Source organism: Diadema antillarum, unplaced genomic scaffold (assembly GCF_040938485.1).
Source record: "Diadema antillarum isolate AM-2024a unplaced genomic scaffold, OU_Dant_1.0 seq00001003_RagTag, whole genome shotgun sequence".
NCBI lineage: Eukaryota > Metazoa > Echinodermata > Echinoidea > Diadematoida > Diadematidae > Diadema > Diadema antillarum.
In genome coordinates, this window is record NW_027271841.1 from 22,321 (window position 1) to 46,771 (window position 24,451).

The window sequence follows — 24,451 nt, forward strand, 5'->3', positions numbered from 1 at the left end:
TGGATGAAAGTGTTATTGATTCATTGTCTATACCAACATGGCTGTTTTCAATGTTTGGTGCAATGTTGTTCTTTTGTTGTTGTTTTCTTAGAGGGGGGTATGGGGTTAACATACATGTACTCTTCCTTTCAGTCCTGATAACCAGCCAAACCACTTACATGTACTTCAAAGTCAGACAAAGTCAATTGCACTGACATCATTGTGCAACCTGCATGCAAGCATAGCAGGAAGGAAGGCATCAAAGTCATTATCCAGACCCATTTTCTATTCAAGATACTCCCTTCCACACACTTCACCCACACAGCTTACTGCTTATTGGTCTCACTATATACACCTTTGTACTTGTACTGTACTCCACTTCTTGCTACAGTGTAGCCGACTTGTGCACTCTGATCTGTGCCGGCAGACGCCATATCTCGGCATCTTCCTCGCATCAACCTTTGGAGATCAGTGTTTGTTCTGCTTTGGATTCCAAGAATGTCTGTGAATAGTGTAAGTATCTGTCACCAGCAACAGACAGTGTCATCTCATATGGTATGATGTTTACAGCTGTAGTTAATGATTTGTTAGAAGGGATTTTTGATAGATGATTTTTTAGAAAAAAAAAAATAAGAAGCAAGGGCCCTGTTTATCAAAGTCAGTTTGGGCTTTGAGAAAATGATAGTCACTCTACATTTGTTGCATTCACCAATATTGCAGTTGAATTCTCCTATGTATATAGATGTCAGACTGTGGTGTTATATAGATTCAGTTTTATAGTTGTAAATGCTTGTAGCAGTACTTGGCAGACAAAAATGCAATACGTGGTATAAGGTGTACAAGTAGTCACCATTCAAAGACCAAAAACAAAAACAACAAATAAAGCACTACTACATTTTGTGTATATGTTTGAATGAATAGAGGTTCATAAACCTACTCTGTTATTATTATTTTTTTACATACGAGTGTAGCACTTTCCATGAGAAATTGTGGCGAGACATGCATGCTTATGGAATGATTATGCATTGTTTCACTTCCTTGTGTTTCATACACGGTTAACAGTTTATGTATTAAAAAGTGAACTTTTTTTCAGTGGCATCAACAACAATGAAAGGGGTATTCTTGACTGTGTCATTGTGATTTAAATGCTTCAGCGGTAGTGTCATAGTTTCATAATTATTCTCATGCAGATTTTCTTCAACTATTTTATGGTTTTGTGAAACTATGTTATTGCTTAAAGCACGCCATTGAAACTCTTTAGGACTTTCAACATGATGCAAGAAATACACAGTGTATATATATTTTTTTCTCTCTTTGATTAAAGCTTACTGCTGAAGAATATCTTCTCAAAGTCAGTAATTTAATCTTGTTTTTGTTGTTGTTGTTGTTGTTGTTTTTTTTTTTTTGGGGGGGGGGGGAGGGGAGAGGAAGGGAAAGGGGTAACTTGAAACTTGTTATTGTTATATTATGAAATCATTTGTACCAAAAGTTGCATGTCATTGTATTAAGCTCAATACCACTTCTTGATTTGATAGATTCAATTCTATCAAGCAATACAATCAAACAAACCAAATGACAGAGGTTTCAATGAGATGAGCTCAAGCTGTGAGATACCTGATACTTTTGCCCCCCCCCCCAAAAAAAAAGAAAAAAAAAGAAGAGATAATTATAAAACAGTAATATTTGGCGCAGTGTGGTAATGTCGTAGCCTTTAAAGCTTCTTTTTTACCTACATGCAAATCTTCACTAACTTTTTTTTTTCCTGTGAATTTGGAATATTTTGAAATTATGTGTACTTTACATACAGTTGTATATATCACAAGCCCTAAATTTGACCATTCTGGATAGCCAGATCCAGAGTATTGCCAGTAATTTGGTCAAATATTGTGATACTATAGAACTTGCTATGTTGTAGACCTGCTTTCTTAACCAAGCATTATGGACATATCTCCAAATTCTTATGAATCAGAAAAATGGATCTGAGCTTATGCTATGCGATGTTTTGCCGATTAGCAATCAGCTTCTGGCATTCTTCATATGGAAGGACTTCCTGTAAATCTTGATGCATATAAGGACCATTCTTGCACTGGAAGAATGCCACAAGGAGCCGATTGTTAATCAGCAAACTGGCGCATGTCGTACAAGTTCAGATCCAGTTTTCCAATTCATAAGAATTCAACTGGGTGAATATCAGTTATGGAGATTCTTTGAGAAATTATCTTATCATCATCACCATGTACTCTTTGTATTTTATACTCTGTTGGGTTGAACATTATGTTATCTTTGTGGCTTTTCTCTGGTCTGTCTGGTTTGTGATGTCCATCTGGATGTCCACAGTTCCCTTGAAGCTCTCTCTTCTTAGGTCATGCTGTCTTCCCGAAGGAAACACCAAGTCAAGAGGTTTGTAGCCATCTGTAACCTGTGGCTGCTACTAATCTGTCCTTCCTACATGCACGTAACACCTCAATGTATCAAAAACATTTTTTTTTTTTCTCTCTCTCTGCCACTCCGAACAAGTTTAGGAACACTAGGAGGTCTTCTTTCCTTTTCCTGTCCTGAAGGAAGGCCCTGCTCATCCACCTAACCATCCTCATTTCAACCTTCTTGAAGCACTGAACGCTTGACGTCTTTGTCATGGCCAGGGCAATGTTTTCCGAAGTGGGGGAGCCCACTTCTGGGTTTCATGAGCTAACAAGCAAAAAAAGAGAAGGCCTTCATTACAACTTCTGGTGCCATTTCCAGGTTTCTTCAGCTGACAAGCTGGTCTATCTTTTTTTCTAGTGCCACGTCCAGAGTAAAAAAGTGGGTGCAAAAAAGCGTGGGGGGGGGGGGGGTGGGGGAGGGCTGAACCGGCGCAATGTTTTTAAAAGTGGGGGAGCCCACTTTAGGATTACATGAGCTACAGTTGTAACAAGCAAAAAAAAAAGAAAAGGCCTTCAACACAACTTCTGGTGCCACTTCCAGGTTTCTTCAGCTTACAAGCTGGTCTATTTTTTTTTCTAGTGCCACTTCCAGGGTAAAAAGAGTGTGTGTGTGTGTGTGTGTGTGTGTTTGGGGGGGGGGGGGGAGGCAGCTGAACCCCCACCCCCTTCCCCATTCTACCAGCCCTGTTTGTAGCCCAGGATGGCATTTAATCAGGTGTTTCATCAGTTTCATGAAATGCTGCCCAGGTCTTGCTGCCGTATGTCATGCCTTTTCTTACGTATGCATCATACGAGATAAATGTTGAAATTACTAGTATGTCCTGTAGTGATAAGAATTCCTTTGAAAATTCATACAGGCCTGTATATCCATGTCCACAGTAGACTGCATGACTGTGTTGATACTGACACCCACTCTACTTACACTAGTTTTGCTGGATGACCCAGCATGAGTACGTTTGACTGGAAAAAGACAATGTACAATGTATCAGTTGTGCACAAGCACGCACTTTTTTAACCATCTCCTGTTTGTTAGTGGCCACATTCGACAATGCAGCTACAAGACGGAATTTGCAGTGGGCTCATCCTCGGGATATGCATTTTTGTGGTTGCTCTCCTGGTTTGCTTGTTGGCGATTTATAGTTGTTGGAGAATATAACTGAGATGTATTTAACCTATTAAGTGAGAGTCATTTGTCAGGTTTCTAGGTTCCAGTAAAAAGTTTCTCCTTTTTTTTTTTTTTAAATTCCGGTCCATTAATGCAGTTAATTTCAGAGTTAAGTGTTCCAGAGATGACTCTGTATTGGGATACTGTAGATGCATGTTGATTTATGTTTATTTATGATACCCTCAACATTACTTTTGCAGTGAAATGAATATCTAGAAACTTTCTATATATTTAACTAATTTTTCTTCTATTTTTCTTTAGATTACTTGGAAATGCCCACAAAAAATCCTTCCAAACCAATATTTCTGTTGGGACCTCATCTGTCAATGAATCATTGCAAAAGTACTGATATCTTTAACAAAAGACAATGGAATGCACCTTTCCCTCCACTCAGCATATCTTGCATGTTCCGTTGCCATGTCTTTTGTGAGTCACATTAATATCACAGAAATATGCAAGAAACATGCACCGTACCAACACTGGGGATATTGGCGTGCCATTGGACAAAATATTGAAACTGACTAGTGCGATCCAATATAGGGTGTTTAAAACTTCATTTTTGATAATGAAGACATAGTATTATGCTATGGAATTTAGTGTAGATGTGGAAAACATGTCAAAGACTCTAATTCTGCAAAAAAAGAAAAAATCAACAAAAATAATGGTCAAAATCTTTGTACCCCACCTAGGAGGGAATTTGCTCTTGTGACTTTTGCCTGAAACCATTGTCACGGGCCACATTTGTATGTCAGAGAACCTTACTCAGGGAAGCTTTTGAGGTATCAAAACTTTATATTATCTTTAAACCTCGCAAAGAGAAGTTACTAATCATACACTCCCTTCATGAAATTATGTGAAACTTGTGGGTGCATGCCTGTGTAGTATCCTTTGCACAGATATTTACAAAATGCAACTGTAAGATTCCCTGCACTTTAACCCATTGAGGACTGTTTGATTTTGCTACAAGACGCATTTCCCATAGACGCTTGCCCGAGTATACTCGGGACTCGTCCTCAATGGGTTAAACCCCCTCCCCCTCCTTGACAAGCAAATAAAAATTGAATCCAACACCTCTTTAGGTATCATGATGAGGTAAATGTCTGCTTGTATTTTTGACAAATAGGTCTTTGTTTGGAATTAAGGAAATATTTGTAAACCTGAGTACAGACATCTTGAGCATCCACGTCTGAATTTGCTTGGGCAGGTGTTCGTTCCCTCTTGTGTTATAATTTGTTGAACTTTATTCAGGCATCTGTCCACTGTCTACACGCTTTTCAAACTTTGCTATTGCAGTAGTGCTGTCACGCATCTTACCTCATTAAAGTTGACTCTGAATTAAAACAGTCGAGTCTGTAAGTAATGCTAGAAAGACAAAGGAACAAGTTAGAAAAAAAAAAACACTTTGTTGTCTTAAACATGCTTAACCCGTTAAGGACGGTTTGATTTTGCTACAACACGCATTTCCCATAGACACCTGCCCGAGTATACTCGGGACTCGTCCTCAACGGGTTAAAGTCATGGTGATATCCCTCGGTGAAAGACCACAGCATAATGTATGCACAACGTACCTAGATACAAACTAGAGGAACATCTTTGTTTGTTTGTCATAATCATGAATTGTTTGATAATAACATGTAGAACATACAACATGACTGTATGGAGGAAAAGATGCCCATCAAGAGCATCATCCAAAGGTTAATATGTAATGCCTAGCTTGCAAGCTTTTTTAGATAGGAAAACATGAGTATTTTAGACTTTGTGTTTCTATTCACTTTGCATACAGCCTAATGACCGTGCCCTCCTGGATGTGACTTCGTCTGCCAGCTACAATGCAAGTTGCCCAATACTTCCTTTCAGCTTTGTTCAACTACGTGTAGACCACCAGCAACACTAACAGGCTTCTTGTTTAGGTTTTGATTAACTCTTTAACTGATTCTTGTTGTGATTGCTGCGACTAACATCATTTGTCTAGTATAAGCCAGTTCGTAATTAGCTCATTTGTTCGTATGTGCAAATTACATTTCTTTTTCTCAGTTGGTTTGATAGGCACTTCACTCGTTTCAAAGCGACTCAGTGCACGAGCGTGCCAGCTTTAACAATTTATGGAATTATGTTTAAAAAAAATAAACTTCTGCAGACCATATGACCAGAATGGTCCATCAATGTAGTACAATTTATGGGTGTTTCTTTTCCTACAGTCTAGCAATAAAGAATTTTGTTCACCTGCTCTCTCCCATTAAGTTCCATAGGAAGGAATTTACATAGTTGTTGCTACGTAGGGCAAGTCTCCACTTCAGCAAGCTTTATGGTTGTTAAGGTTAACTTTTGTGAACAAAGCATGCATGAAATTCTATTACATTACAGAACTGGTCTATTAACATTTAGGAAAGCATCCATTTCATTGTTTTGCACTGAATGCATTGACAAACTTTCTTATTAATACTGCCAAATGCCAGGCTTTAATGGACATTTTGTTGCTGTCAGGTGGATGTGCTGGCAAGCACTATAAGTATTACATGAATAATCATTACATCACAAGATGCTTGAATTGTCTCAGTGAATTCAAAAAATTATCATGCCTATTGGTACAAATGACCTTTTTCAGCTCATGCGCAAAGAGGAACTACGAACTGGCTTATAACATGCTATTAACATACGTTCTTATCCCCAGACTTTTTATGACGTCTTTTACATGCTGCATTTCATGATATTGAACGTCATAGCTTCCCGTTGGTGCAGCACCAGTGCCATATCCTCATATATGTATTCACTTTGTTTCATTTTTTTCTATCCATCCAATTAAAGCATATATTCTGGAGGGTTTTACCTCTGTTACAGGTTGAAATCATGTTCTCTCTGTTTTCACACAATCTGTTTGAATGTTTGTTCATTTGTTTGTTGTTCTTCCGGTTTGCATCGTAGTGAACCAGTTCTCATTTCAAACTGTTTGTCGTCGATGTTCTGACAGTCCAGTTGCTTTCTTTGTGCGTTTGTACGGAAGTACATGTACATGTAGTACTGTGTGATACAGTCAAACCTGCACATACACTTGTAGTGGTCACACTGAAGAAACTTCAAAGTTGGCCACTACACATAGGTTCGCAGCCCGCCCTTGTACTTCATGTCATGGTACATGTATCTGTAATACTTGTCCCATGCATCTGTCTATCTCCCAAAACACATGCTATGCAAAAATTAATAAGACTAAGTACTAATCATGAATTTGGAAGTGAGGGAATAATTGTAACCTGTTAAGCTGTGTGGTGCCCTGACTGATAGGACTGGACCTAGAGTCTGTGGCTGCATTAACAAATGCTAAATTATTGCCTATAGGAGACGAATTAAGTCGTAAGTGGCTATGTTTGGTAGATGGTCACCATTCCAGGTCTTTATGACATGATTAGAGTTGGTGGGAGGTTGGTAAAGAAGATGACTGCTATTGATGGGTTCGACTGAATATTTGCAGTTATTCAGTAAAATAGTTCCACAATTTCAATCCAATTCTGTGCAGATGTTAGGAATAAGATGGCAGTTTGCTGAAGCTTACATGTAGGGAAAAGTTTGGTTTTCTGCACCTAAGGTTCTGCCCAGATTGTTTGAACTACATGTCAAGTAGAACTGAATACTTTATTCAGCATAATTGATAGATTACAAATGGATATATATACCCATGCGTGGATTAGTAGCTTTCGAAAAACTCCAGAACCTCACCAACAAAAAATATGAGTCAAACAAGTACTGATGTCAGTCTTGCTAGACAATGCTAATCCTTTTGAAATTAAGTCTTTTTTGTGTGTGCCTAAACTCTCCTTCATGATTGGGTGTGCTTTTAATACTCTTTTACTGATTGGTCAAATAGCAGACAGCAGTTGACTATAAACATGGTCACTTGTTTTGATCTCCCATAAGCAGAACATTCTTGGGATTACTTACATAATGTACTGTAGCTCTTGTGTGAGAACATTTTTGATGTAAGCAATATGGCAAACAATGCCAAATGATAGAACGATAGCTTTTTGGGTGCAATCCAAGGCATGCCTTTTCATATTCTATACAATGCTACAACTTGAGCAGGTGATGATTTAGGAAGCAGATGCTAGTGTGTTTTAGGGAAGCAAATGTGGACACACACAGCACATATTCATTACAAAGACCACATTAAGCATGCTCTCGGCTTGGTGTTGACATTGCAAAACTGACTTAACCAGAAAATTCAAGTTCAAGATACTTGTCGCTGAGTGCTGTGACTAGCCCTGAATATCTCGGACACCTTCATCATGACTTTTGTTGTCATTAACATACAGAATGTTTTAACCTCAAGGTTCAATGCTATTTAGAGCAGGATATACATACTTTGTCTCTTGACTTTCAAAAGCATTGTAAATCCTTGGATATTTTTTTCCCTGTTTCTTCCCACATCAATCATCAAAATGAACCTAATGAGGAGATAAAATCCGAAATAGTGTTATACTTTTCATGTCAGTACCATTCATCCAAGTAGAATTATGTCTGTGTAGTCATAAAATCAATCCATAGTATATTTATCAAGTTTATGGCTTCATAATGTCTTGCAACACATGACTCTAAAAGGCTTTCTGTGGACAGTCAGTGGTTGTGCTTCCTTGTTTTCACTTCAATCATTTACTAAGATTGTATTTCATGCAGTCTTACACATGTATAATCATACCCGAACTGATAGCCATGAAAGTCCTAGATTACGGTATCTCTCTTTTATGATAGGTGCTACACTGGTGCCAGGTGATTTGTGGTGTTAAAGTGGATCAGAGCTGATTAGATGGGTGAAGGCCAAATATGTCATTGTCCCTGGTTCAAGAGAAATTGAACCGAAATTTGATATAGCATCACAACACTTCATGAGTGTTTTGAGAAAATACAAATTGAAGTTAACATTGGATGTGTGCTGTCTGAATTGAGCGGCGGAGCATGTCCATGTTTGTTTTGACATCAAAATAACATTTTTGTGATGTTTGTGTTGTAGCGAGTGGGTAAATAATTATGACATGATACATTAGTTATATAGTGGTGTTTAAAATATCATTCATCACTATTTATTCATCACTAAAACCACAAAGTTATCACTTTTATTGCTGTTCAGCGTCTTGTTGTTGTTATGTGTCCATATTTGACACATGGTGGTATCAAAGTTAACATATTTGTGATGTAGCCAGTAGGTAGTTACATAACATGATTGCTTAGTTATTGTGGTCAGAGTTAGGCATCACTAACCACAAAGCCATCACATTAATTGCTCTTCAACATGTTGTATTAAGTTGATGCCATTGTCTATCTGTCTGTTTGTTTGTTTGTTTTTTAATGCCTCCATCTGGAAAGCCCTTGGAGACACTTTGTGTTCAGTGTTTTCCTCTGTCCATCCATCATCTCGGTATTGTCATTTAACACAGAGAAAGAAAGAAACACTCAATGAATTTTCGTAGTGCCTGGTCCAGGTATGCTTCATGAGTTGGAGATGCTCTGATTAGATTGTGGTCATTTAAATCTCTCAAAGTCAAAGGTCACTGAACTTGGCTATAATTGGCTTTTTTTTTCTTTCAACTGTATCTTTATCAAGGAATGTCTAGTGGCGATATGAGATGGTAGAAGAGTAGGAATGAATAAACAATTGTTTCCATGAAATGATAGTAGTTAAATATCAAAGTTCATTATACTTTTTCAGTTAGGTGTCATTTTATGTCAGTACTTCAGCTAGATGATAATCATGTAGGATGGTGCATAGGGTAGAAATAGAAATTGACAAATGTTTACATGAACATCATATGGGTAGTCGGTCCAGGGTTGAAGGTCACTGTACTTTGTGTAAAAAGGTCATTCCCTAGCCATTTATAACTTCAGCAATAAAGTCCAGTGGTAATATTATTTGATCAGTGTGATAGACATGAATTAATGATTAGTTTTCTGCATTAACACATTCGAAAAGTCATGGACAAAGGTCACCAAAATTTAGCTAGATTTTATTTTTCTGCTTATGAATTCAACTGGGTGTAAATTAAGTAATGCAAAAACATTGTTTGGTGTAATGGATACAGATAATTGGGAAATGTTCTCTTTGTGCAGAGAGGGTTAAAGACTCATTCTTGACTGTTGGTCTGGTCAAGTTCAATGAGCTTTATTAAAATGTAAATGAAGAGCCACTTTAATGGCACAGTAGTGATAGCGTGACAGCACAGCTGTCCTAGTGGACTGTGCACACCAGTCTGTTTGCTGTAGTTTGATATACATTTATTTTTGATCAATATTCTGATTTTACATTAATTGATTTTTTTAAATGTCCAGTTAACAATTGGGAATATCATAAAAATGGTTGCAACCTTAGATCATCCACACGTCAAACTGAAAATCACAGAGTTAGAACTGCTATGTAGTATTTTTATTTTATTTTATTATTTTTTTTGCGCACGTGATGCAGCTACATGTATGGCTTAGTAGGCCTAGATATCATAAGTCTGGAAAGGTAATTAGATATACCGCATTGACCACAGGGAGGAATCCACCCACTTGAGTGGAAGTCACATGATGATTATTGCAATTTTTCTGCAGTTACCGTCTACTTTCACAAATTGCACTGGAGTTTCTTCTAGCAGTGATTCCAATGGATTTTGGCACCATTGCCAAGAATTTCGCATGGAAGTGTTGCAGTCTGATGGCATGATTATCTATTGTGAGTGTGAGCGAGCTTTTTGAAGAACCACAATGTGGTGACTTGGCTACCACCAGACTGGTTTGGAGAGACTACTAGTAACAGTTGCGCAACCACCAAGCAGTCACTGTGCATGTAAACCATGGCTGTAGCACTGGGAAAAGAAAGTACAAAAGAAGGCTGAAAGAAAAAACTCCTTTAATTCAGTCGCCTGGGTACCAAACTTTTTTTTTTCCACTGAAAGAAGCTATGAATTTTACATAACTGTTGAAAATGGAAAGTGTGGGCTCGGGTCATACAGAGATGATATAGGGAAAAGACACACATGATTACGGCACCTTTATTGTACATGTTGTACACCAAAGAAGGTACGAGAGACCTTATACATGTATGTACCTCCTTGGAACACCCAACCTGGATGTAAACATTAATACACATTGTACATTTGTATACTATGTACAACATACTAACAAGTACAGGCAAACACACACATGGGGACAGGTGTGAGATGTTCAGTGATTTTCAAGAGGGGAGCCTGCGAGTAGTTTCAGTGCTAAAAGGCTAATCACGTTTCATTGTTCGAGTATGAGAGGCTGCCAATAGTTGCTTAACTACAATGTAGATGTAGCTTAAAGATAATATAAAGTTTTGGTACCTCAAAAGTTTCCCTGAGTTTCCTTGTCTTAGTTTGTGTTTCAGGTTAAAGTACCTTTCATATAACTAACACTGTGAGACTTACTCGCCCCAAAGTGCTCTCATGTCTTAGTAATCATGCAATAATGGTTTCGTATCAGAGCAGAGCGGGCTCTGAAAAATTCGAACGAGCCGTTAGTTTGACTCGACGCGGTACCGCAACAATCAATATACACGTGTGACGTATTGTACGAAACCATTATTGCATGATCACTAACTTTAAAACATGAGAGCACTTTGGGGCGAGTAAGGTGTTAGTTATATGAAAGGTACTTTAACCTGAAACACAAACTAAGACAAGGAAACTCAGGGAAACTTTTGAGGTACCAAAACTTTATATTATCTTTAAATGATGCATAAAGTGGTATCTCACTGAAAAGGATTATATATCTTATTATGTCCATTACCCTGCCTAGTTTATGTCATTTGTTTGTATTCTTATTCTGATATGTTCTTTAATAATTAGACTTTATTTTGTTGTGTGCGTGTGCGCAGTAAATTGTGACGTGCCATGATGTACATTTGTACATGCACTGTCTGATGAATAATGTGTGAAGTATGATATAGTTGCGCTTTTATCATTATTGCTTTTTATCATCACTGCTGAACCAATTACTCCATATTGCCATCAGTAGCTGCCAATTGCTTGACCAGTCATGTCTCTGTTTACAACAGGAAGTGTGACCACTGCTAATGTCAAAGCGCAATTTGTGTACGCATAGTGACCATTTTGTAGTTTAAACTCCTTTGTGTACGCCTACTGCAGGATAGAAAGCAACAAAGTAAAAGTATGTATTTTTAAAGTCTATTTAATTTGTTTTCATATCTTGTTCCCAGATACTGATAAACGCATGATTTTTACTTGAAAAACATTAATATTGCTTCACTTTAAAAAAAAAGACAGAAAAAAAATTAGAATAAAGTTACATTTAACATGTTTTTTTTTCTAGCTACATGTATACAATCTTTTAATAATGAAAGCTTATGAGACTGCCATTGGAATGCCAAAACATAAGAAGGAAACATTGCATTGTCACATTGTCATAATTGTCACCTCTGATATTTGAAATGAATAAGAAAGATTGGCAGTTACACATATCTTAAATTGACACTTACAAAGAAGCAGTTGTTTTTATGCCTCTGCCACGAAGTGGTGCCGGAGGCATTATGTTTTCGGGTTGTCCGTCCGTCCGCTTTCGTTTACGTGATAACTTGAGTAATATTGACTGGAATTTTACCAAACTTGGTCCAAGTATAAAGTATGATGGGGCAATTACTTGAGTAGAATTTGGGTGAAATCGGCCAAAGGTCAAAGGTCAAGGTCAAATCATGAAATTGTATCCGTTTACGCGATAACTCAAGACTGGATCGAGCAAATTTCACCAAACTTTGCAGGAGGATGATGTATGATAGGACAATTACTTGATTAGTTTTTTAGAGAAATCGGACAGAGGTCAAAGGTCAAAGATCAAGGTCAAATCCTAAAAGTTATCTGTTTGCGTGATAACTCAAAACTGGATGAAGCAGCTTTCACCAAACTTGGTCCAAGGATGATGTATGATGGAGCTGTTAGTTGAGTAGATTTTAGTGACATTGGCCAGAGGTCAAAGGTCAAAAGGTTAAGGTCAAATGCTAAAAATGTTGCTATTTCCCCATATCTATGCAATGCCCCAAAGGTATTTTCTTGAAACTTAGTGTAGACATGTACTACTGCGTAAAGATTTTCCAGAGAGAGTTTCATGTCATAAGGTCAAAGGTCAAAAGGTCAAAGGTTAGGTGAAAATGTTGCAATATCGCTTTTCTCGCAAATGGTTCGATCTATCTTCATGGAACTTGGTACATATGCATGTACTGACTGGCAGGGATTATCTACAATGTAGGGAATTTAGGGGTCATGGGTCAATAGTCAGTGGTCAAAGGTTAAGGTCAACTCAAAATTTTACTATTTCCCTCATATACTAGGATATGCTATGCTTGCATTACAAGTTTTAAAACTTTTTAATACATGCATTACTTAATGGAGATTCTCTGGGATATTTCCAGCCTGAAGGTCAAAGGTCAAAGGTTAAAGGTCAAAGGCCAGGTTTTAATGCCCCCCAAAAAATCTATTTTGTACTGTAATTACACTCTTTCTTCATACCTTGGAAATTACTCAACGCATAAATTTATAAAAGGGTTGGTCAGAAGTCAAGTAAAAATTCTCAATTCCCCAAATATGTGTCCCTGCACTCTTAGACAATTATAGCAAACCCAGTTCAAGGAAAGTGAACATTTAAGATATTTCTGACAAACCTGTCATTTCAATATTTTGCCAGTTATGTGAAACTGTCATCACACATTGTGAAGACATTGTACTATACACCTATTGGGAGAATCATGCATTATGGCGGAGGCATCAGTCGCCATAGCGACATTTCTAGTTTTTTTTTTGTTTTTGTTGTTTGTTGTTTTTGTGTTTGTTTTTGTTTTGGGTTTTTTTTTTTTTATGTATGCCTCTTAATGAAATTTGTATTTTTTATATGGTAAACTGACTGTTTTCGGTGCACCAGGTGGGTTGGGGAGGATGGCCTGAGGGCCCAAGTCATTTATTTGGCTCTTTCCAGACCCGGGCTGCCCAACCTGGTGCACCCTTACCACTCCAGTGTATGTTCTGATTTCGAAAAATGTAATGTGATATTTGTGATTGAAAGCCAAATAAATAATAATAATAATAATGATAATCTGCAATAGCAGATGTAGATGGTACAAAACAAAACAACAACAAAGTAGCTAGGACACTATGATCGTGGAAGAAATACGTCAGTAAAAGCTTTATGCATATGCTATAATTTAAACTAATGAAAGCTGCATGTCTTAATGATTAGATGCCACTTTAGTTGCATTTCTAGCTCTGCAACTGGTCCAGCCTCTACTGGTAGCCTCACGTACAGTAACTCTCCAACAGCCTTAACCTGTTCATCCTCTTGAACCATCCATGCTAGCCTTTCTTTTGCAAAATCACTGAACCATCCATGCTAGCCTTTCTTTCGCAAAATCACTGAACTATCCACAGCCACTCTTTTGTTAATTTAGGAGCACAGATTTAGCCCAAGACTTAGGATTGTAGTAAGTAAAGTGTATTCGATCTTTTCTGCCAAATAAGATGGCATGTCTACAGAAAGATGTCAGTCAGTATGTGTTGGGATTCTGTGCAAATGGTGTTTTCAAGCATGGGTTGTTTGACCCACACATGTTCATGCCACAAGACATTTGACTCACTACCGGTCACTATCTCAGTGTATTTCATGTACAAGGTGCTTTGTCCATTAAACACATGTCACTACGTCACTAACCAGGGCAAGGTCTTGGCCATATACAGCATCCTGTAAGTAAGGTTTATAGAATTTTCTTTCTCTGGCAAAGTCTAACGATGTCATTTCCTTCCAAGATTTCAGTGTTCGACAGAGTATGTGGAATTAGTTACAAGAAATATTGTATACTACATGGATGGTAGCCCTTGACCTGTCCCTTTAATACACAATCTGTATATCTGTGGTCTGTGCCATGAAGAGAGGCAAGAAATGCCAAGATCAAATTTTTGATAGCTCAATGACTAAATAAATTTCCTGAAGACTGGCAAGAAATGCAGAAATCAAAGTTAGTTCAGTGACTGTTAAATGAATTTCCTTTACTTCTAAATGCAGTGTAGAGAATGTTTAATATTCTACTTTAGTGTAATACACAACAAAAGAGATAGACAAAGACAGATAGGGAGAAACAAACAAACAAACAAACAAACAGATAGAAAGGTCTTTATTTGGTAACAGCCAAGAGTTGCTGTGAAGTTTCTCTGTTCACTGTCGTATTCTTCCGCACAGACAAGACACAAACACACACTAACATGTATACACACACGCAAAAGCACACGCGCTGTATTGCGTATCACACCGTAACATACATGTACCCACCCCTTCTTGTTCAAAGTTCAAGTGATGTCATATCATGAAAAGAATACATTGTACCCCCCCCCCAAAAAAAAAAAAAAAGAAAAGAAAAGAAAAAAAGAATAAATTAAAATAAGTAAAAGAAGACAGTGCTGGTTGTTCTGCAGGGAAGCAAAGCAGGTCAAAAGGGGTCGTTTCCTAATAAGGGGGTTGAAAGGCAATGATCACTTGATATTACTCTTTATTTGAACAGTGATACGATATCACTTATGAAATGGTCTTTGAAGTGTCACCAATGATCTTTGCAGATTAGAGTTTAGCCCATTAAAAGGCAAAAAAAAAAGAAAGCAATGAAATGCCCAAGAAATACAAAAAGTATATCATTAAAGGCAGCCGATCGCCATCCCTAACACTGCTAATGGTACGTAAACTCCGAACGACCGAAGTTTGTGCGTGCAATTGCGCAATGGCAGACTCGGTGCTATATCCATAAACGTGTGGGACAATGCTACCACTGAGACAAGTGTGTGTGTGTGCGTGTGTGTGTACGCATCATACACAAACATTGTCACCGCGAGCTGCGGTGATTGGAGGAGAGAGGCCAGAAGACGCTGCGGCGTGTGTGTGTGTGTGTGTGTGTGCGTGTGTGTGTGTACGCATCATACACAAATATTGTCACCGCGAACTGCGGTGATTGGAGGAGAGAGGCCAGAAGACGCGTGGCTCTTTTGGCCTCTCTTCATGCGCATGCGCACTGAGAGTGTGCGTCCATTCGGAAGCTCTCGGGACAGCCATTTTGGGTTAGGAGATAAGCACAGGGAGCTCTCTTGTAGCCTACCGTATTTTCGCTGACCCATTGAGCCAGCGCTATTCTCATTCGGGGGTCACTACATTTGATACAGAATGGGGGAGGCAGCGTGTTGCGTTCGTCTCCGTGCCGCACAAACCACTCGCCACGACTGAGTGTCTTTAAAAGGTCATGTCACTATTTTGGAGCTTGTGTTCAAAGGTAGGGGTCCTCTGAATTGCCAGCACTTTGCAATAACAATTAAAACACATTCATTACATTTTGATCATTAAAAGGAGTAGTTTTCTGTGAGGTCAAACCAAGAGTAAGACCTCTTTCTTCCCCCAGTCTTTGGAAAATGACTGCCCCCCCCCCCCCATGATAAGAACCAAATAAATGAATCAATTATTAAATTGATTAATTAAAAAAAAATATATCATATATTAAAGTACATGGTAATACATTGTAGATGTGTCATACTAACTGAAATCAAGTGAAAATGAGTACTTATGATCCATTTCAGGCAAGTACCATTCATAATTCATGAATAAAAAAAGAAAACTGAATAGCTCACAGCTTGGCTCTCTAACATTCTAACGACCAGCGACAACAGTGCTCAATTCAGGCTATCATTAACTCACTTCATTTACTTTCAAAATTAACCACTTCAAGTGTTATTGTTGCCTGCATCCATGTTCAAATAAATCGAGAGCATTCATTTTGCTTTCTACTACTAGATTAAAATTTGTGAGTCTTACATTGTAAGAGACGACAGCTTTGCTGTGGATGTTATTATCATTATAATGAAAGTGCAATCATACTTCAGCCCTCCATAACGGACATGCCCTTCCTGTGTGAGATACCTACACGTGACAAATACGTAGTAGACCAAAAGCAGTTGTGAGTTGTAAAAAGAGAAACAACAGTTTTTAAAAATTTCCTCCAATTAAACTTGCAGCTCAGCTCTGACTGTTTGTGAAGGACATAACAAGTACACTTGAACTTTGTCTGTTAGTATCAGTCACATGGTTTGTAAAAAGCAGAGCAGGAAGACAATTCAGTCACACTTTAAAATGTCAATATTCCTGCTGTGTAGACATACCGGCAGACTGCCGAGTTTTGATGGTGTACTTGGTACTTGCTTGATCAAAGGTCATCACAGCACTGGCTGCGTACCTTGAGAATAGATTACGTGAGTCCCTAGCAGTATCTTGCTATTCACATTGTATTAATGGCAGGGATTGTACTCTACTAGTATTTGGTTTTACTTATCTTTGACAGACACTGATTTTTACCAGTGAATCGTTCTATTGCACTCAAAAAGGACTCTGAAAGGCCTGGAACTTGTGGACTCATTTGCAACTGTCATGGTTACTGTGCAATATGAGTGTAAGCCAGTTTGCTCTATTATGAACTACTCATGCCGAGTGTACCGTGAATATTTATGCAATGCTTATGTTAAAATCATTTGGCCTAAACTGAATTCTATTATAAGCAATTATCCCTATCCATTCTTCTGTCATTTTGGAATCATTCATCACTTTTGTGAAACATGCACCATCTGTCATCGGCCCAATCACCATAGTACACATTGAAAGCAGAGTTTAGTTTTTCCAGAGTGTGCACTGTAAGAGTGTTCTTCATTTCAGTGGAGCACAGGTCCTAGTGACTTCTATGTCTATTTGTTGAGCATATTAAATTCATGAATTGCCAATACATGTACCCATGCTCTGAATCATTAATGAGTACTGTTGTGCTTGAATTTACTGCATGGAACAAAGATTTATGATGTGTATGAAAAATAATAGTATTTTTTTATAGCAAGAGTGATATGGATATACATTTATGAGTTGATAGTTTCTTACATGTATTCATGTGCATGTATTGGATTGATCAGAATAGTGGAGAAGTTTCTATTTGTTTTAAAAGCTACAGGACTTGCATGTGAAAGGAAAGATTCCAGAACTTTCTATGCAGTGCCTACATACTGTAAAACCAGAAATAGTTGCAGCATTAATAAATTTTCATGAACTGTCACTAACATTCAATGCATATACTGTAGACAAGAACTTTCGCGTGCATTCGGATTAGATTGCAAATCTTGGATGCTCACAAATTTGTGAGATTTAAATCCACGCTAAAATTTCTGAATTTACAGTTACTTAATATATTTACCTACTGATGGAACACAGTAGAAAGTGCTTAAAGTACACATGTATATTCAAGCACAGCACCCCATGGGGGAGTTCCCTTCACACATGTGTACATAAATAGGTAATGAATCATGGTGTGTGGAAAGCTTTGGAACTTTAGAGGGAGTTTGGGGATCCTTATGGAAAGTTTCACAGTGGTTGAAGGAACCTTTAAATAAGTCACAGAAATTGCGAAGTAGGCAGAACGCCTCCAATACCTTCACTCCAGGAGTAATGTCATATCCTGCTCAGAAGCTGCGTGTTATAGTTGGTCCTCTATTACCTGCTGACCTATTATATTTTGTGGAAATAAGGCCTGGAGATATCATTGCCTGAGGAGAGTAGATTTGCCTTCGTTTGTGGCCCATTTTCATTTATTGTGGACATTGCTTCATTGGAGCTCAGTGACTTGCTGGATAATCACTTGTTGGATTATCAGTCACAAATTGATGTGAAACACTACAGTGGTCGTCGCAAGACAGATTTTGCACAAATCATCTCGGATCTTATATTTTGGAGTATGTTCCCCTTGATTTACATTTGAGTGGATTATTCATCTGTTCATTGTACATATTTTTTAGACAATTCCTGGGGATTTATAGAACTTGTGATCCAATGGACGTAGAAACTGTCATCAAATTTTAACAAGAGACTGCGTTTGCGATTGTATTGAAGTACACGTAATTATACTGAAGTGATTTTATACCAAAAATATTATGACTAATACATTGCCTGAACATTAAGTCAGTGTTTGTTTACAAGTGTGATCATTTTCATTGTGAATGTGGTTGGAACAAGAAATGTCTTATGTTTATTTGCACGTTTGTTGGAGTCATTTTCACACCACATACGCATAGGATTTGACCTGTACATATTAACTGTTATGTCATTTCTCACTAACAGTATCTGTACATACATGTACATACACAGTGCATTACTATTAATGAATGCCCTATAATACTATTATTTGAGTGTAGTCAAACATGACCTACATGTACACCTGTAGCAGTTTTTTTTTTTTTTATTATTATGAATACAAATCATCCAAATAGCTGAAAGAGTAGGGGTAGATGTTTGTAGTGGAATGCTGTGTGGTTTGATACATTATTTAAAAATGGATGCTCACCTGTACAAAATTTCATCTACAACATGTAGTGAGCATAAGCTTTTTCAACTTCTTCAGTCATGAAAAATGACCCATTATGGAAGAATGTATTAATGGAGCATTAATCTTTAAAAAGTGTTCATGCTTTTCATTGCTTACAGTGCTTCTGATTGTAGCAGTTTTATGTGATGGTAGTTGGAGCTACCATAACAGCATCCTAGAAGTACACCATAGCCACGTAACATTGAGGATAATTTTGTAATGATTCCACTATAATTCTAGGCTACTTTTGAAAAGGGGCTGCCATTGTGGCAGAATCATTGCACTTTATGATTTAACTCTGTACTCTCCATTAGCAGTTACATATGATATATTCATGTGGCTGTGAGGACAGTTGAGTATGGAAAGCTACAATGTCACGTCTTAGACTATGAAATGCTGTAGAGGTCATTCTGGTTAAGTGTCACCTGCGACTTGTCATGTTCTGATGAAGACTTGCAGTGTATAAAAATTTGCAAGGTTGATAAGGAAGAGATTGACAAAGAAATTGTTCATGTTGTATTGTTATCAAAGTGATTCATCATCTTTTCAGAGCAAATGGTCTTCAAACACTATCAGAAACTTAAAATTGTCGCATGTGAGGATGAACTCTTCAGATGGAGGATGATTTGGACTCAGACAAATAGAGTAGAATTACATTCCTTTGGCTTTCTGTCACAAGCTACCGTATGCAAGAACATGAAAGGAAAATAAAGTTTGGCTTCGAGTGACGGCAACAGTACTTGAGATTTATATCATATCAAGGATATAAAAATTGCACCACCATGTAGTGTTGTGAAAAGTTGTGTCTGTACTGTGTGAAGGAGTTAGATAATAAATGAATAATGTCCATCAAGATTGGTTCATTTAGTCCACCTCTATGATGGATCGTGTGCTCTCTTCTTTTTTTCCCCCCTGCCATCTCCTTTTGTGTAATTGTTCATGATGCTTATATGTCATGCTTTGTGTTAAGAGGAGATACGCTGAACTTTTCAGATCACACACATAATGTATTAGGGCACTGTGGCATGGTGGGTGAAATTCTCCACTTTCAGTTGGAGGTTCTGAGTCCAATTCCTGACAAGTGCCTTTGTCCTTGGACAAGATATTTTACTCACCATATCCCTCTCAACCCAGGTAAAGTTGGTACCTGGCAATGTGAGGGTAATAGTAATGGTACAGCCCTTTGGTAAAGCAATGGCAATAGTGAAGAGGTTACCCTGGATAAAAAAGAGAAAATAATTTAATGATTATTGTAATGATGATAATACTAATGATAAAAATGATAGTAATGATAATAATGATCATTTTATTTTTGTAATTGTAATTATTGTTATCATTGATTATTCAATTACTTAGTCATTGTTATTAATCATTATCATTTTTATTATTATTTCACATGTTCTGTCTACAGTACGCCATGTCTAGGGAGCAGGAGGCAAGAGACCGCAATGCTAGGGTCGCTGCCCAGCTCATCTACAGCAGCACAGGGAGTGACCCGCACCCCTTGCCCCCACCCATGCCACCCGGTCATCCCCACGCCAACATCCCCAATGTAGCCACAACAGGACCGCAGAGTGACCAGAACAACTTCTCCAGCATCCGCCGTCTATTCTGCCTGATGGCCACCTTTGACTTGCTGCTCGTTGCCATATTGTGGTTTATATATATCATGGTAGGTTAGATGTAACAGGAGTTTCCAGCATCTCTGCTGATTACCTTTTACCTTTTTAGCTCACCTGAGCCAAAGGATCAAGTGAGCTGTTGCGATCGCTCTTTGTCCGGCGTCCGGCATGCGGAGTGCATCGTCCATAAACTTTTTACATTTTCATCTTCTTCTTGAAAGCCCTGAGACCAATTTTCACCAAACTCGGCAGATAGCATCCTTAGGGGGTTAGGATCTCAATTTGTAAAAATGGGCACCATGCCCCACCCAGGGCCCCAAACCCCCCAAAATTAAGGAATCTTTAAAAATCTTCTTCTCTAGACCAGAAGTGATAGAGCTAAGTTAGTACTATGAGTTAGTAGATTAATGACTGTTGTTCCAAGTGTGTTCATGGCAGATCCAGGGGTGCCCCCCTTGGGAACCAAGGGAGGGGGTGGGGAGGGGTCCTAATTGGGCCTAAATTGTACATTTTCATCATCTTCTTGAAAACCTCATGATGGATTTTCACCAAACTTGGCAGGTAGCATTGCTAGGGTGTTAGGTTCTCAATGTGTTAAAAATGGGCACCATGTCCTTCCCAGGGGGCCACAGGGGGGCCCAAACCCCCTGGTATCATTAAAAATCTTCTTCTCTGGAACCAGATGTGATAGAGCTAAGTTAATCCTATGAGTTAGTACATTGATGACTGTAGTTTCAAGTTTGTTCATGGCGGAATCAGGGGTGTTGGAGGGGGGGGGGGGGAGGGGGTCCTACTGGGGCCTAAATTGTACATTTTCATCTTCTTCTTGAGAACCCCTTGACTTGTTCATAGCAGATCCAGGGGTGCCCCCTTGTGGGCAGGGGGAGGGGGAGGTCCAAATTGGGACCTAAATTGTACATTTTCATCTTCTTCTTGAAAACCTCGTGATGGATGTTCACCAAACTAGGCAGGTAGCATCCCTAGGGGGTTAAGATCTCAATTTGTTAAAATGGGCACCATGCTCCTACCCCCTCCCCCATCCCCCCAAATTAAGGAATCTTAAAAAAAGTGTCTCTAGAACCAGAAGTGATAGAGCTAAAATTGATACTATGAGTGGGGGGGGGGGGGGGGGGGATCTGAATTTGGGCCCTTATTGTACATGTTCATCTTCTACTTGAGAATGCCTTATCAAATTTTGGTAGAGCTGTGTGTAATTTAGATTTGTGACTGCATGAAAGGTGAACTTGCGATACTCAGGTGAGCGCTAGACCCGCGGGTCTCTTGTTCTAATTGCCCTTTACTATTTTTTTTAGAGTGTGGTAAAATCAGTTCTGAAGGCTTACACTTTTGAAGTGTAGTTGTACACATGGAGAAGCCACCCGAACCCCCCCCCCCAAAAAAAAAACAAAAACAAAACAAAATATATATATATATATATATATATATATATATATATATATATTCTTTTTCTCTTTATGTTGACATGATACTATCCACATGAATTAAACATCTCTAGACTAGACCATACTTTGTTTTAAACCTGCCAGTTAGAAATCAGGAATGGTCACAATTACAGCTTCCCAAACTGATTTGATTGATGTTGCTGCCAGCAATCTGTAATGTACATCACCTTCTAGGATACACAGTTGATAGATTGCAAAGCAAAGATCCACTTCAAGTGCATGAGAGTGCACATATTCCTAGTTGTGAGCATGATCAAATTAAATCATTAGTGCATGCACTGCATAAACAGCATGTACTGTGCTGGTATGTTATGGCATTTTCAAAATGATGAGATTTGCTAGAAAGAGTGATGTTCATTCCTATCGTTGACAGAATTTATTTGTGCCCCCTGTTTAACAGTAAAAGCTCTCCTTTCATGTGCATATTCTATTCAATCTTTCTTTTTTTTCTGTGTGTGTGTGTGTGTGTGAAGGGGATATATTCTTTACATACAAATTTTTGTGTTTGAGGGAAAAATCTTTTCATGAGATATTTCTTTTCAGATATTCAAATTTAGTTCATATTTCATATCCATATTTCGACAGATCATAGCATACATTTGACTCTTTATAATAATGTAGCAAAAGAGTAATGTAGACAGTTCATTTTGAGATGAACAGAGTGTACAACAATGGCAAAACATAATAACAAAACATTCCAATGAAACACCATAGGAAACAATATGTATAATGTGTGAAAAATGTAAAATGTATCCACTAGAAAGCTGTAGAAGGAGCTTTTGAGTTTGAAACTTTGCAAGATCTCTGGATTTTTTATTGTTTTTTTTTTCTCATTTATTACTCAATTTACCTGTTGAAGGGTCTTTATCATGTGATATTTAAAACAGATTTTAAAGATTAAAAAAATCCTGTTCATTCCCATGCTCATTCACACAGCTATCAGGCCTAGGAATTAAAGGCGGCTTCCATTGTCAAGTCGCATTATACAACTTCACCACTTCCCTCTTCGACATCGTTGCAGCGGCGATGTTTCGGATGGTGGTTCTCCTCCTCGCATATGCCCTCTTCAAGAGTAAACACTGGATCTGGGCTGTGGTAAGGCTTTCTCTGGCATGTGGCCATCAAGTCACATCAAATCAACAACACCTATTTAAGCAAGATTATGTTGGTACAGTTCCAGAGTCCCAGTTGAATGTGTGTATGTTAACGTGATATACTTTGTCTGTGTGAAATTTCTGCTTTACCCAGAATCTAGCAATGGGCAGCAAAGTACTGCTTTGCCATGTGAAAGGCATAGTTTACAACCAAGCATGAAAATTTTCACTTTTAACATTGTTCAAACACATGTATTTATGATGGATTTTTACCCACGCCGATGAAAATCGGCAGGGGGTTATGTAAAGGGTTCCGTATGTTTGTTTGTTTGTTTGTTTGTTTGTTTGTTTGTTTGTTTTTTGTTTGTTTGTTTGTTTGTTTGTATGTTTGTTTGTTTGTATGTTTGTTTGTTTGTTTGTTTGTTTGTTTGTTTGTGTACAAGATAACAAGAGAACGGGTAAACGGATTTGCACGAAATGTTCAGGGAATGTTTGGATAATGACAGGAAAGAATCGATTAGATTTTGGTGATAATCGGTTGACCCTTGCAAATTCTGTGTGACCTTGAAGTTTTGACCCCATGGTATAGTGACCATTCCGAAAATTTCCCGTTTCTCACTTTGCGATTTTCCGCTACCATACGAAGACATAAACTCCCCAACGATCCAACTTCGCTGCTCAAATGTTCGTAAGAATTCCGAAATTTACGTTTAGGCCTATTTGAGGGACTATGTCCTTCTAGATTTATGAAAGTTCGTTCTCCGTCATCACAAACTGGCCCGTATTTTGATGATTTTTCAAATTAACATTGATTGTTTTTTTCGTTGGAGGAGCATTTTGCTCGGTCGCAGTCACACTGCACGATATGCGTGCTCAATGTCAATGCGTGTGCAAGGCCGCTGAAAATGCATCGCGCTCTACACTGTTGGTGCAAAATTGCACCGGGGACGTTGCGGCGCTCGTTGGTGGCCGAATACTGGTGCAGTAGACATTTGCATTCAACCCATGCATTGAATAATTCCCGTAGACACTAATCATAGAGGTAATTGCCTAGGGGGTACGTAAATTTTGTTTTTCTTTTTTGCTTTTGTGGATACCATCAAAGATCGTACACTCATACGACCTTTGATATCATCACACTCTCGGCTTGCTATAATCAAAATATCCCGCAAGAAAACGGCGTATTTCTCGATTTTTAGCGCTTTTTCCGCGACCCGTCGCGTAGACAATACTCTTAAAACTGGACTTCATTCGCGCGCGCTTGGAAAAGTTCCGATTCTGCACTTT

The 24,451-nt window shown here is 38.3% G+C and overlaps 1 protein-coding gene across 1 annotated transcript in view; it reads left to right on the forward strand.

Annotated features, from left to right (window-relative positions):
• The first annotated feature begins 379 nt into the window (after positions 1-379).
• Positions 380-24,451, forward strand: part of LOC139742496 (stAR-related lipid transfer protein 3-like) — a 37,995-nt gene continuing 13,923 nt past the window's right edge. The window contains exons 1-3 of the mRNA XM_071653031.1: positions 380-492; positions 20,397-20,657; positions 23,007-23,165. Coding sequence (XP_071509132.1) covers positions 478-492; positions 20,397-20,657; positions 23,007-23,165 — 435 coding nt within the window. The 5' untranslated portion in view covers positions 380-477. The remainder of the gene's footprint in view (positions 493-20,396; positions 20,658-23,006; positions 23,166-24,451) is intronic.